This window comes from Parasteatoda tepidariorum, chromosome 4, assembly GCF_043381705.1.
Source record: "Parasteatoda tepidariorum isolate YZ-2023 chromosome 4, CAS_Ptep_4.0, whole genome shotgun sequence".
NCBI classification, from domain to species: Eukaryota; Metazoa; Arthropoda; class Arachnida; order Araneae; family Theridiidae; genus Parasteatoda; species Parasteatoda tepidariorum.
In genome coordinates, this window is record NC_092207.1 from 34,953,630 (window position 1) to 34,969,960 (window position 16,331).

Genomic DNA, 16,331 nt, shown 5'->3' on the forward strand with positions numbered 1-16,331 from the left:
GTGCTAAAATAAATATTGTTGATTCATGTTTTTTTATTATAATTATTGATTTGCTGATAAAGTTAAAAGCAACAGCTATGTTTTTCATGAAAATATAGGGTCATGATACTACTTCCATGGCGATGAGTTGGACTCTATATTTCATTGGCCTCTATAAAGATGTTCAAGAGAAAATTCACGAGGAACTTGACGAAATATTTGGTGAAGACAGAGACAGGGAAATCACCACAGACGATTTGAGAGACATGAATTATTTAGATTGCGTCTTGAAGGTATAGTTAATAATTTTGATTTTATAACTATTATAAAATTGTAGATAAAGTAGATTGTTTGAGATTTAACATTCTCCATATGAAGCTACACCAACAGTATAACGTGTTTCAGAAGTATTGTAGAATTCAAATTAGTCCATATTAAAGTCTGGTGCAAATTTGAACCATATTTATAGTTCACGTTTCATAATTTCTAACAGAGTAACGGGTAAAATATTTTTTTGGTTCAAGAAAACAGCTTTTGATTGTCTCCACAGTTGAAAATTCCGGATCAAATTCCGTTATAAAGTACCAGCACTTTCGGTGCATCATCCATAAAATCAATTTTTACATTAAAATATTATGCCGTAATTTTTACGATAGCGCTTATTTGATCAAAATAATTGAGAAATTTTACGGTAATTACTATTGTAAACATTACAGCATAGCAGATTTATTTGTTCATTTACATGTTTCTGTAAAAATGGATTTTATGGTAAAAAGAACCGGCTACCTGAAAGTCGGTACTTTTCACCATAATTTGATCCTATATTTTTACAGTGAATGGTTTTATAATTTTCTGACTGTTTTTATTGAATACACAGACATACGATAAAAGTTGCTTAAGAGGCATTAATTTCAAACGTTTTAATATATTCTCAATGAGCGAATCAATTGAGGTTTATAAAAAAATAAAATGGAGAAAAGGACGTTAATAGTATGAATTTTGATTTGAACTTATAGGACATTGTTTGTACGTGTATGTTCGTAAAATTATCTCGTTTAAGAAGTTACCACTTAAACAATTGAAAATTACCTCCTCACTGCAAAATTTCCGGATCAAACTACGGCACAAAGCTCTTTAGGTGCATCATCAGTAAAATCCATTTTTATCGTAAAATATTGCAACGTAATTTTTACATTAACATTTATTTAAGGAGAGCGATTGAGTAATATCTATGCATATACTTCTTTTACACGGCGACAAAAAAAAAGCCTCATTACAACTCCCTGAATGGCAACGCTAGAAAATCGACCAATGATTGCCTCAAAAAATGTCACCTGCCAAATCTAGCTGAGATGGCTCAACATATAGCGCTTTTAAAAACAGAAACTGAAATAACCAGATAGAGCATAAGCTGGGTAGAAGTGAGTAGTCTTTGTCGATAGATCTCTATTTTAGTATTTTGTCGAAAGCGCTTTTTTTCACGAATTTATATATTACGAATTTATTTGACGATTTTTGATTTATATCACGAATTTATTTGTTTTACTAGAATTTATTTGTTTATGCAGGTTTTTCCATTGCAATTCACTTATTTCAATTTTTAATAGACTTAATTATAGCCAAAATTTTAACCTTTTTAAAGAGATATCAGTTTTAGAAATTTTATCTTAAGATTTTATACTATAGCACATTTCTAATAGGTTTAACGAATTACATGTCATTTATTTGAATTCAAATTTATTTTAATGACTTAGTATTTACTAAAAAGATGTAATTTTTTTTTTAAAAAAAAGTTGTTATATGGATTTGAATGATTGTTTTGAATTCTTATAATTTTGTGCATTTGCAATGTACCTAAGTTAGTAGCGAGCGAAGCGAGCTTAGTTTACGGAGCAAACCATATAAGATTGCGTAGCAATTTTCGGGGGTTGGCGAGCGTTAGCGAGCAGGGGGAGCAGCCTACTATTATAGGAATTATTACAGTAACAATTACAGCAAATCAGCATTTTTGTTTCCTATCATATACCATTACAAAAAAGGATTTTATGAAAAAAAGTACCGACAACCTGTGTGCAGATACTTTTTGCCGTAATTTGATCCAGAACTTTTACAGTGTTCTCCCCAAGAATAGTTTTAAGATTTTCTGAGTGCTTTCATTGAATACAAAGAGATTGGATAAAAATTAATTGTGTTGTAGTAATTTCAAATTTTTTAAGATATTCACAAAGAACGTATCACTTAAGCTTTGTAAGAGATAATAAAATGCCTTTTTGAATGCAAAAGAGCGTTATTAATATGAAATTAACCTATAGTACTGTTGCACTGATGAAGGTTGCCCTTTGAGCATCCGAAACAGCTGTCTGCATTTGTAAATATTTTTTGTGCTCTTAAACGTTGTTTACCTTAATTTGTATTTTAGCACAAAGTCGCCCACTTGTGTATCTATAGTACATTATTTTTACTTTCGTGTACACAAAATTATCTCCTTTAAGTTACCTTAAGCACTTTAAAATTATCAATACACTGTAAAAATTTCTGTATCAAATTACGGAACAAAGCATTTTGGGTGCATCATCCGTAAAATCTTTTTTACCGTAAAATATTACATCGTAATTTTTACAGTAATATATATTTAATACAAGTGTTTCAGTGATTTTACATTAACTATAACTGTAAAACATATGGAATAGCAGACTTTTTGTTCTGTATCATTTTCCGGTAAAAATGGATTACCGTAAATTGATTCGGAATTTTTTTTTTACGGCACAAGGTACTTTGGGTGCATTTCTTTCCCTGATACTTAAATTTGAATACGAAAACTGGAATTAAATTTTGTGGGACAAAGTTTGAAATGAGTAGTAATATTATGATTGTTCGATATTTTTTGTTAGAGTATTGTTCACCGCTGTATGTATTATATTGGAATACTGTTGATTCTTGACTGTAATTAAATGGTCATTATAAATTTTAGTATATATTTTTAGGAATCTCTGAGACTCTGTCCATCAGTTCCTGTGATTGCGAGAAAAGCAAATACAGAAACGAACATATGTAATTATGTGTCTTACACTTTTTAACGAACATGTCATTGTATTTATGTATTTCTGAAAATGTGTTAAAAATAACGCAGAGATGTAAATTTAATCTTATATAAAATACTTAAGTTTAAGATATAAATTGCTTTTTCCGTAATAAAATATTAAAAAGATGAAATTTGCTGGCTTAAATCAATATTTAGTGATTCGTGCACAATTTAGAAAGTTGGTGATCATTTCTAAAAACCCTTTTAACACCATCTGGGCTTTTATTTTTCATTAAGAGAATTCAATTTTTTGTGACGGAATTCAATCAGATATTATTTTCTCAGTTAACTAAGCAAATTTTGGAAAATAATATAAACTGTCATAAATAATTATACAATAAAAAAGTAATAATCAAAAAAGTAATTATATAAAGTACTTTATAATGTAATTACAAAAGTAATCATATAAAGTACTTTTTATTTAGAACTAAAAGTAAAGTAATATAAATGTAAACAGCAATGTGATCTCATTTTATGCAATTTTAGCATAACGCAAGAGAAGTGCGATAGCACATCATTGCACTCAAACAGTTTATGATGGACCACGAAACATCTTATAAAAGAGACTGAAAAAGAGAAGAGCAAATAATGTCAAGCATGATATAAGAGTTTACAATTATAAGCAACACAATACAATAAACCACGACGGGCAACTAACTACCATTTTAAGACCCAACAACAATTAACAACAATTAGCAAAGCTATGGCAACTAATAAAGGTACCAACACCTAATAAAACTAACTGGAAATCAAATGATAACTAATAAAACTGATTTAAGTAACTAATGAATCTAAAATTATTTAACAATTTAGTAACGTAGCGAACAATCATTTAAAGTTCATATCCTAAAAGCTGAATATAAGAAGGTTCTATTTTATAATTTTAGTTAATTATCTTTAAAAGTGCGCGTTATTCTTACTTGTATTTGAATCCCTAATTTTATTTTTAGCCCGAAGTATTGAAAAGATTCAATGAATATCTATGTGTGTTGTTTCCAATGACACTGAGACAAGCTAAGCTCGCCAGCTATTGGCCTTTTGCAAAATAAGTCAGGAAGGCGCGCCTTTCATTTGACAAGAGAGCACTGCAAGGATGAAAGTACATCTTGTCTTAGAATCTCATGGATAGATGGCAGCCCAATACAATCATGGAGCCACTTCTTTCTTCAATTTAGGCATGAAGGGGAACAAAATTTTCTCCAGATCCTTCCTCCTCTGATACTTCTTAACGACCAACCACATGGCTTTCGATTACACAGATTTTACGAGCACGTTATCGTAAGCACTCGGTGGATCGTAGTAGAGTCGAGGATTGAACCCTGACCGGACCTTAGTCCGATTCTGTAACCAATGCTCTACCATGGCCACTATAAATACCTATGACTCATTTAAACACTTCATGCCTCCACGTTTATACTCTTTACGTATTAATAAGCAGGCAGAATCAATGCTCTCTAAGATTGTCATCTGCTGTTTCTTTTCAGCAGCACATAGAACCTTCACCTATGAAGTACTGTCAATGAAGCACTATGAAGTAATAACAAACAATGAAGTACTATCATTTATAGATATTTCTTGTAAGATCTTTAAACTTTATTGACTTAGCAAAATGAATGAATTTTGCCCAGTTAAATGAGATAAAAATAAGATATTCTATAGGGAAATCTCAATTGTTTTTTTTTTTCTTCAAAAATATCCTTCAAAACCTTTTATGTGTGAGCTCTTTAGTTAAGGAAAGTTTTTATTTAACAGGTGGTTATCAGATTCCAAAAGGTGCTTCACTTGTCATGATGCCTTACAACTTGCACCGGAATGAAGAAATATATCCGAATCCGGAAGTGTTTGATCCCAACCGTTTCACTCCAGAAAACTCAGCAAATCGTCACCCCTACGCGTACATTCCCTTTTCTGCCGGATCAAGGAATTGCATTGGTAAGTCTTTCTCAATACAAATGATATCAAAATATCAGTATAGAATTATCTTAAAGCAAAAATTTTCTTCTCAAAGCAGAAACATAAAACGATAGAGAATTAAATACAGCAAAATTTTGATCATCCGAATTGCTTACACTATTAACCAGCTTCGGATTATAAGATTCTAACTCTTAATTTTCTATGCTAAATTCTGAAAATCGAGATAATTACATGCAGGTTAACGCTTCCCCCCTTTTTTTCATTAAAGGGAATGCCTTAATAGCTAAACCAAACTACATTAATAAATAAAAAAAAAAGATTGAAGTTCACAAATTAACTAACACCAAAATATGCAAAATATTAAACTGAAAAAGTTTTATTGTTTGCTCACTGAAAATTCTCAGTCAGCAATATCATTTCTTTCTTATAATTGAGTGAGAGTTTTTTTTTCTTTTGGTGAATGGTGAATATAACATTTGAAAACATTTATATTTCTAGAGTTATTTTTTTAGGAATTTGACTTTTAGATAAAAGCTGAAAATTTCGGAAAAACACCCCTTTAATGGAAAAATGTTTTATAGTTCATAATTTTGGGATTGATTTATTTTGAGGTTCAGCTGGGTAAAATATTGAAGTGTTTACTCGGCACAATGGGGTACCTGCAAGTGATGTAGTGTGGGTATCTCGGTCCTGATTGGTTGCTGAAATGTGGCATTTGTTTATGCTATCAACTTTTCTCTTCTTTCCATAACGAGTAAGTGAGTTCGTCAAGTATCAATTGTCTTAAGTGACGCATTCTACATTCTTTCAGAAAGATTCTTTCTCAGAGATTTCAATTGTTCCCCTATTTAATTTTTACTTAACACAGAGATAGGCACGAAGCCACGTAGGACACAAGCAAACTAATTGTGCATCGAAGTTGACAGATACACAAAACAGAAATAAACACGGTTGCACTGAATTGCATACACAAATAATAAATCTAAGTTTAGTAAAAGACGTAGACAAGAAATATTTATAACTTAACAAATTCGATGTGTGATACGGCATCGTATTTAATTAACTTCTCGTTAATTAACATTCTAACTTATGTGGAAAACTAGCTAGACTTTAACACGTCATTTTGTTTATAAATAATCAGCTGGTGCTGAGGTCATTGGTGACGTGTCTGTGTATCAGTGATCCTCTTCTTCTCGAGTTGCAAGCACCCAATTGAAACATAAAATGTAGCGAATCATTTTCCAATAAGAGATTTCTCGACTTAACATCGAATTCCATACTTTTGTCAACTAGAGAATAGCTTGTTTTCTACTAAAGAATATTCTTTGCCAGCCAAGGAGTATTTTGTTGTTTACCGGAAAATTAAAAAAAAAACTAATTTAATAAGTGTTGTTTCGTGATGAACTGGAAGATGTTAAATAAAACAATATTGCAATGAAACATCCTTCTTTAATAGAAACAATCCATGTGGGGGTGGAGTTATCGACAGTGTCAACCTTCTTCTATGATAAGGTACCCCCACCAGAATTTTAACTGTGATAAAATTAGATGAACGGGTACCACTAGTTGATTCATTGCTGTTTTGTGAGAAGCCGGGAGAGCTCTATTAAGATCACCGTACTTTTTGAATGCTAATCGTGAGAGCTGTATTAAGTTCACGGTCGTGGTCGCTCCTGTGCTGCCATAAACAGTCGAGTGAATGCGTTGTACGTTATGTGTGATCGAAACTGAGTACTAACTGCATGAGGATGTTGCAGTCACAAGTAGCAAGTCAACTGTTTAATGTGGACCATCCATCGAAGTAGGCGTGTTCAAATCGTAGTGGGCGTTGCTGCGAAGGTAGGCTTGTTCATATCACGTCCGGGTCACCAATGTGGGGAGAGTAGATATCGACCATGTCAACCTTCATCTATGTAGAGGTATCCCTACATGGAGTCGAGATAACATGTCTTATATACTAGTGAATTGTAGTTGTAATTTTGTAGTGGTAGATACGCTACAATAAATAATAGCAAAGGTTTTGACCATTAAATAATCTGAAATATTTGTGATGCTGAGGAATTATAAAGCTTTATTAATACAAAGTTGTGTTCGGTTTTAAAGTTGACGACAGGTAACGTTTCATGCAGTTAGGAATTGTTTTCAGGTATATATAAGGTATTTTCTTAAAAAAAAGGGAAGTAGGCAAAAGAATCTCCAAACTAGATTCATGAATTTCATCAATCAAATACAATTATAAAGTCTACTGGAGTGTAAAATCATCCAACTGAACTTTCGGGTGACACTTTTATTACCAGTAAGTCAAAAAGGATTAGAAAATGAGGAATTTAGTATATATATGGTAGACGTTTTACGTGTATTAAAATATTTCATCGGGGCAATCATTGTTATAAAAAACATTGATGTTTGTGATAAATATCATTGCATTTTTATTTTCGAAGTGCAGTATTTTTGTATAGCATTAAAATTTTCCTAAAAAAAATTCAGAAATAATCAATAATGCTTCCATGTTACCTTTTACAAGCTCTAAAAAATAGACAGAAATTAAACAGTGATGTACGACGACATTTCAATAATTATTATTAATAATATTAATATTATTAATTATAAGTTTGAAATCTTAACGAATTGAAATCCTATCCACTTTGACGTATGCAGTCCCTTCCAAAAATAGTGAATTAAAGAATCGTAAATTAGAGATGAAATTTAATGTATAAGGAAGTTGAAATATTATTCCAATACGACAGTATATCTTTTTGAAGCTTGTGTTTTACGTATGGTTTAAGTGTTTTTAATTGAGATAGAGAAATACTCTTGTTTCAGTGTTACGCCAGACAATGGCATGCATTTAATTACTTATAGATGATGGCTAATAAATTTTGACTACCATTCATACATACTTTTTTTTAAAAAAAGTATTAAATTCGTTTGACTGGACATGCATTTTAAAAAAAGGGTGCTCTGATTAATGAGCGAGCTGTGCCAACCACATATGTATACAATTCTTCCACTTAACAAAATTGGTAATTTTTATGATCTATGTTTAGTACGCTGCATTAAAGCTTTTAATTTTTTGTTTTAGGTCAACGATTTGCAATAATGGAAGAAAAAGTAATTTTAGCAAATTTATTAAGAAATTACAAGTTGGAGTCACTGGATCCTAGGGACAAAATGATAACCTCAATTGAACTCATATTACGATCCACTAAGGACATACGAATAAAAATTCGACCAAGATAATTTGGATGGACTGGTCATTCTTGGTCAAAATAATTATAATCTTTTATCAACTGCTTTTTGCATGTTTTTATTTTTTTTTTTAGAAATATTTTAAACGTATGCTTTAACTGAATGTTCCGTAATCACCACCTTTACTTTTGATATAAATATATAGAACCATTATGATATATATNTAAATTCCGATGTATGTCTGTATATATATAAATATATATATACATATATATATATATATTATAAAGGGAGCTGAGCACTGAACATTCTCCACACATCAGAAAAGTAATAATTTTAGTGGAACTGCTATACAATGTAAAAATACAAAATTCATAGTTGACTTATATTTTTAAATTATAAAATAAAGAGAAATAACAATAATTATTTCATTATTATTGAAGCTGTTAACTTTACTGTAAATTAATATATTAGTGAGCCATTTCATGAACAATAATTTATTTATTATATGGTACCAGTTTTTGAACAGAGTGTTCGTTATATACAACTAAAACTTTCAGAATATTACATTGCATATCTTTTTATAATTTGAAACATTTCCTTGAATAATTAAAAATTTTATGTATATCTTTGAATTTGTCTATTAAATTATGTTATATTCGTGTATATATTTATTACATAAGAATCCTATACTTCTTTTATGTTTTTACACGGTTTGTATTCCGTAATTTTAGAATCTTTTATTCTCTACATTATTTTTAACTTATGTATTTTTTTGTATTTATATGCAAAGTTTCTTTAATAAACTTTTCAATAATTATTGTTTCATCATTATTGCAGCTTATTTCATTTAAGTGGTTTTTGTAATATTTTGTAAAATAAAAAAAAGGAAATTGGAATTCGAATTTTCATTCTAAAATTATGGTAAAATAATCGGTAGCAGTCTGTACCTCCGGTTAACCATAAAGTTTATGGTTAGGAATATATTTTACTTTTACGAATTTTAAACCGTTTAAAACAGTTACGGTTAACATACCATGAATGCGAAACTATGCGGTTTTGTGGCCATTTACAACTTCCATAGTTTCTAAATCATAAAAATCCTCGCACTATACAGTATGAATATTATCTTTTTTATAGTTATTTGTCTGTTTTGGTTGAAAGTAGTGAAATAACAATTGAATAAATTGCTATTTAACCATTTTACCGAGACATTTTCAGCTATGTATCAGGCAGCCTGGAAGCATTTAAGCCTAATAATTTGACCATGCACACATCTCCTTCAAAAATAAAAAAAGTAATCTTCAAATCTTGAAATTTGAAATCTTTGTGCATCCCAAATTTTTTTAAAAATTTATTATGAGTATGAACGCAACGAACATAATGAGTAAGAAAACCTTTTTTAGGAGAACATATTATTTAAAGTTTAGTAATAACAAAAATAATCAGAAAAATTAAAGTGTCATTTGTTCGATTCATTCGATTGTTGGACCTATCGCTTTTAGTTTCTCATTCCCTTACTTTTAATGTTTCGAAATTTATTTTTTTATTAATTTCTATATCTTGTACGCCTGGCACATTTTTTTTCTTATTGCAAAGTGTTTGTATCACATGGTTTAGATTTATTCATATTTATGTTTTATTTGTAGCATTATTTTGCCTCTCAAATCTTTATCAAATTCTGAGCTTACAAACATAAATAATAAAAGTGCAATTATTGCATATATTTAAAGTGAATTTTTTAGCAGTATTGCCGTGTACTTTTAAATATAATGAAAACGTGCATATTGGTTTTTAAACCTATTTTTTTAGCACAAAATTCATACATTATTAAACAAAAAACATTTTCTCATTTATCTTTAAGCACAAGCAGACCTATTAAAATTTTTTCCCTCTGAAAATTTTGTTATGAAATCAGTTTGTAACTGCAAGCACATACCTTAGAAGAAGAAAAAAAAGGAATTTTGTTTCAAACTGTTAAGTTTATTTTAAGAATAAGATCATGATAACTTTGACTTATTTTCAAAGCTAAGATTTTTTTATTCCTTTTTCTTGTGTTTTAAAAGAAAACTAATTATGATTTTTAATTTAATTATGATTACTAAATTATGATTTTTAATTTACGAAAAACTGCTACGGGGGTATAAGTTATTTTGTTTTTAATGTCTCCCATTACATTTTCATTTCTATTTGTTAAATTAGATTTAAGTATTAAATTTATTCAATATTATTCAATGCAATAGTATTTATACAATATTTCCAATAGTTTTATTTTCAGTGATTAAGAAACTGATGAACTGTATGAGCTATAAAAATATTACATAGTCTCACTTTCTCCTTATTTCTGGTTAATATTCTTTGCAGTGATGTAACAAATGATTTTGCAGCTGTAACCAGGAATTATTTTAACTTTGCGAACACTTAATATCTTCAGAAAATACTGTTAAGACTTTTATAAACTAACGTAACTTACCTTGTGCAGCTGTAGACAAAATCAACTTTGTTTAAAAGATAAAAGACAAAAGATAAATATTAATTGGTTAAAGATTTCATTGGATGGGCTTAGTTGCTGCGTTAAGATTCTGGTCTTTTAACCGTATTGGATGCAAGTAGTTAATAAACGGTTTTCTCACAGTTGACAGTTTGATTACCATCTTTTTTAATGGTTATTACTCTTTTTTGTTTGAATATGGTAAAATAACAATTAAATGAATTGTTATTTGCCATTTTTTTCGAGAAGTTTCCGACCGTGTAAAATAACGGTAAAATAACTGGCTGCGGTCTGTCCATCCGATTAACAGTAAAATTTGCTATTAGGAAAATTTTTTTCTTTACGGTTTTGAAACCGTTTGTAACTTAAATGGTTAAAAAATCATCAATACAAAACTATAGGGTTTTGAAACCATTTAGATTTAGTATTTAGCTGAACATTATAAATAGGTCATGTTTGGCTTTTGGACATAGGAGATAGGTAATGGTTGAATTGAGTTTTGTCAAATGAACCGTGAAATGTGGCTTTATTAATTTGAATAGTAGCTCCATCTATCGTCAGAGAAGAAAAACAATAAACCTTTTTGAGTCAATCAGCTATGTGGTGCTGCCATCTATGTGATAATGAGATTTCTGAGTTCCAGTAGTCCAGTATTTGAAGAAATGGAATAAACAATGCGGAACCAACGCTGGGGTTCAAGCCCCCACCCAGACAGGCATAAGATTGACAGATTTGCCCAGTTAGCTACAGTACATGCGTACCTATGGGGCCTCCTAAGGGGCTCAGAATTAACGAATAAAATTCTGGTTGTTTAACCGTTTTAAATGAAAACAGACAAAAAACGATTTTTCTCACAATTAACAGTTTGAGTATCATCTTTTTTACGGTTATTTAACTGTTTTGTTTGAATTTGATACAATAAAGATTAAATAAATTAATTAATTTGTTAGTTAATCATTTTTTTCGAGAAATTTTTAACAGTGCAGGGAAATGAAAATCTGGCCAGATAATTCCCGGAGATCCAATTCACTCTTAGTGACTATCTCCATCAGAAGATTTATTTACTCAATCTTTCTTTTTTTCATATCTTATCGAAATAAAAAAAATTGGGTGAGATTTCTGTTAAATGAACTTCTCTGGCAAAAGATTAGATATCAAATTTATATAATTAAATTATCGTGTTTATTGATTTCTCAATACATCAGGAAAACTGTCAAAAGGAAAATAAACAACTTTATACGAATACGTTCGAATAAATGCTACGATTGAAAGCAGAAGAAATAGATCATAATTAATTAATAAATTTATTTTTAAATGGATAAAATTGTCACGATGATGAAATTTATGTTATCATTTAAAGGCGTGTGCATAGTAATAGTATCTTTGTGTGTTTGGGTTTTGTTTCAACAATTTCGAAAAAGAAGGAAGTACACAAAGATTCTTCCATCACAAATTATAGGACTGATACAAGTTTTAGGCTTGCGAAATTATACAGAGATTAAGTTACCTCCAACAGCAGGTAAGTAACATCTAAGTTATCATATTGTTTAATTGTTTTGGAACAGATATTTGAGTAAGGTTATGCATATATATATATGTGTGTGTGTATATATATAAGAATACACATAGTCTTATAGCCGTGAAGATATCAAAAGCCACAGAAAACTGCGCTGTTCCAACTTTTAGCTAGGGATTCTGAGATTCTGGATGGGGATGGGTTGCAATATCTTTTCTAGAGTAATCGAAGGGCATGCAAAAATGAAAATTATAGATATTTCTTTGTTTGAAAAGATAAAGCCGTGCAGACTGCATGCATTTAATTTTCGGAGTTGTCTTAATAAGTTTGTTTTCAAGCGTTATTCCCCTTCAACTTCAGAAAATATTTCAATCAGAATATTAAATATTTACGGCTCTTTGAGGTAAAAAAAATGATTTTCTACGTCTTAAAATTATAAATGAATCTATTTTAAACTATGAATTAATTTAGAAAGACATACCATCGTATATATATATATCTGTTTTGGTTGAAAGTAGTGAAATAACAATTGAATAAATTGCTATTTAACCATTTTACCGAGACATTTTCAGCTATGTATCAGGCAGCCTGGAAGCATTTAAGCCTAATAATTTGACCATGCACACATCTCCTTCAAAAATAAAAAAAGTAANATTATTTAAATATATATATGTGTGTGTGTATATTTGATAACGCAATTTTTACAGTTAAAGGCAACCGTTTCGAGAGCTAAATACCAGAGATAATTTTTTGCATCAGCTTTACTGATTTCACGATCAATATCCTGATAATTTATCAGTTGACTCATGAATAATAAATCACGATAAGATGCTTTAATAGCTTCCGGTAATTATACACTCCAGCAATAACTGTTAATCTGATGAGCCGTGTGACTCAGGGGATAGAGCATCCGCCTCCCAGTGAGGTGAACCGGGTTCGAATCCCACGATGACTAGTTGATACGTATTCCGCTCCCGGCTCTTACTAACCATAGTGCGGACATAAAATATCCTCTCGTATCAAAGGTGAAGCCCCCTTGCCGTCAGACTAACCGAGGGAGTTTTTCGTGGTTTATCTCTCTGTGTAATGCAAATGCGGGTTAGTTCCATAAAAAAGTCTTCCACGAAGGTGAAGTCTCTCCCAATACTTGATACTGGAATTCCCTTGTCTTCTGGATTGGGTTCAAAATTACAAGGCTACGGAGTTGAACATTGGTAACGTAAACACAAAAATTTAGTCCTTTGATCAACGACGGTTATAAAATAAGATAAAATCCGTTCGGCCTCATTCAAGATAACGTGAAAAAATACGTAGGAAACAATGTTTCACTTGCTTGTCTCTTCCCCTTCTCAAACCACTACCATTTCCTTCCAAAAAGTAGGAAGTGTGCAAAAGAGAGTAGCGATGTTTTTCGGTATCAATTATAACACACACTGCATAACAAAGATTTTTGGGAAGAAAAAAAAACTTTTCTGTTAATCCCCCCCCCCCAAAAAAAACATTTGAAGTGACAATATGAAAAATTACCCGCTAAAATGTTTATCTTGGTCTTGTTTATCCTACGACATTAATGTATTTCGCCAAATCTTTTTAATATCGAAGATCTCTGCGGTTGAAATATTTATGTAACAATATTCAAGTGATTTCATAGCGGAAGAGTTCATATGGAACTAAATTTATACGGAAATAAGTAATCGACGAGTAATCTTAGTCAATTAAAATGCCAAATATGCGAATAAATAGATTTCGTAAAATCAACAATCTATGCACGCATTACAAAGACATAGATAGATATCGTTGACCGCATCTTAGACCTAGCGTGACATATATGTCACAGAAATTGTGAGTATTCTATGAGAATTCTTCTGATTTGAAAAGGGCTGTTACTAAGGTCAGAAGCTAACGGAAGAAAATATAGTTATTCACTTAAAATAAAATTATCACTTTTTTTCACTTCTTTCATAGGAGCTTTTTTGTGCCATGGTATTTAAAAAAACAGGTCTCAATCGGAAATTATCTCCTTGAAAAAGTTAGAAAATGTTTCGTTAATGCCATTTAACGCCAAAGTGGAATTTTAAATATTTCGAACTGAAAAAAGAATTTTCTATTCAGATTAAAAGCATTATGCAGTTATAACTTAAGATAAGTAAACAATAGGGTACAAAAAACCGTAAATATTTGAAATGTAATATAATTTAATTATTATCACGATGATATCTAACTTATTAACTTATTTCCTTTCAGTGGTATGGCTGTTCACAACGGCAATGTTTCATTTATACAAAAAAGAAACATTATTTGCTGTTTGGCTTGGGTTCACACCTTTCATAAATCTGAACAAACCAGAAGCTGTTGAGGTAATGCTTACAGATGCAGGGAGGAATGAATTTGTGAAATTTCTATTGAAATGAAACAAAGCTAGAATTTCAAAGCTTGGTCTGAATTATAACATAGGGTAAAAATTTAGAGCAATTGTATTTGTGAACTTGAGCCTTACACCTTTATTTTATTTAATTGTAAGAAAAATTTAACAGCTGAATATGCTTGCGTAGCGCATTGGTTAAAAGCACGTGCCTTCAACCTGTTGAGCTCTTGGTTTTATCATACCTGGTGATAGTTTACCTAATTATAATTTTTTTAAACTGAAATTGGTTTCCATAAAAAAAATTTTATAAATTATTTTTTAAATAAATTTATACGTTTGGCTCTATTTCAGTAGCGATTTCACAGAATCATACTCCTTTTGTTAAAGATCTAATATAAAATTTATACCTAAGATTAAGATTAAACTATGCTTTCCTGTAGGAAGAAACTGCGTCTGTTTTCTTATCGATTGCTAAAAATTCTAAATTATAAGATCGCTTCCTCAAAAAATGTTTCCAGATTTTGATAAACATTTTTTTCTTTTGCTTAAATGTGACTATTTTTACTTCATTGATGTCATTTTCGCATCGCATTCAAATTTTATAAGAAATAGTGAAGAGAAATATTAGTTACCCATACTGGCCCTTAAAGTCCACGCTGGCTCCCTACGAGCGTGAATTACATAAACTCTTTTGCAGGTGGGGAAAAAAGATATGTCTACAGCTTGACCAACTTTAACTGTATCTGGTGTAACTTAACTGCAACTGGTTAACTCTGCTGTAACTGTGTAACCTAAGTAATATTACTGCCAGCTGCAATTCTTAATTCTTTCCCCATACCTGCCACAAGGAGATATTTTATATAGAGTTTTGCTAGAGTGGTAGGACAATTCAGAACAATTTGATAGCGACTATAGCGTACCCTTTACGAAATTTTGACATGCGGACACATGGCCCATTTCGAAGGATCGAAGGAAGTGGAGTTAGATATTTTGCAATATAATTCAACCAAAAAAAGCATGTGAGGTTTTATATTGCGAAGAGTTCTGAATAAATAAAATAAGCTCAAGATCATATTCAGTTCAATACATAAACTATCCGACTTTGGTCAAACAGCGGAAATATTTTCATAGCTTAATTGAAAAGTCTGTAAAAACTACAACAACAATTGTTCCGATTTAATTAAAATTAAACACTTTTTGAAACAATGCACACGCTTTATTTAATCCATTAACTACCTTTATAGACTGATTTTATTTACTGTGGAGTTCATTTTTTATTACTGTTATTAGTTTATGATTTTCAATGTTATGATGTCAATTATAAATAATAAAAACATTTTTTTTTTAAAATGTTAAAATCGTAGGAGGTTTTAAGTGGAACAAAAGCGAATGAAAAGTCTTGGATTTATGATTTTGTGCATTGCTGGTTAGGAACAGGTCTTTTAACTAGGTAACTGTCTAGTATATTAATATTATATATTCATAACTACTCATATTGATATAACACATGCGGGGAGTTCTCGACCCCCCCCCTGAATGCATAACTAACAATATTTGTAACCCATATAATTAAAAAATATTGCAACAGAATTGAGACTGAAGGCAATTTTTCAAAAGTTTTTCTATAACGGGAAAAAAAGTCAATGGCAATTTGAGTTAAGCAAGTTTTAATACTCCGAGGAATAATTTCTTCAAGGAAAATATCCTCTTTGCTTATTTAAGGATGCGAATTTCGTCAAAAGCAATATAGTTAATGCAACATTTAAACCATGTATATTATATTGCTGTAAAGACA

General features: G+C 30.5%; 1 protein-coding gene across 1 annotated transcript in view; it reads left to right on the plus strand.

The window, feature by feature from the left end:
• Nucleotides 1-8,381, plus strand: part of LOC107443864 (cytochrome P450 4V2) — a 32,460-nt gene extending 24,079 nt beyond the window's left edge. The window contains exons 8-11 of the mRNA XM_043055238.2: nt 99-272; nt 2,964-3,030; nt 4,814-4,993; nt 8,058-8,381. Coding sequence (XP_042911172.1) covers nt 99-272; nt 2,964-3,030; nt 4,814-4,993; nt 8,058-8,215 — 579 coding nt within the window. The 3' untranslated portion in view covers nt 8,216-8,381. The remainder of the gene's footprint in view (nt 1-98; nt 273-2,963; nt 3,031-4,813; nt 4,994-8,057) is intronic.
• Nucleotides 8,382-16,331: the final 7,950 nt, after the last annotated feature.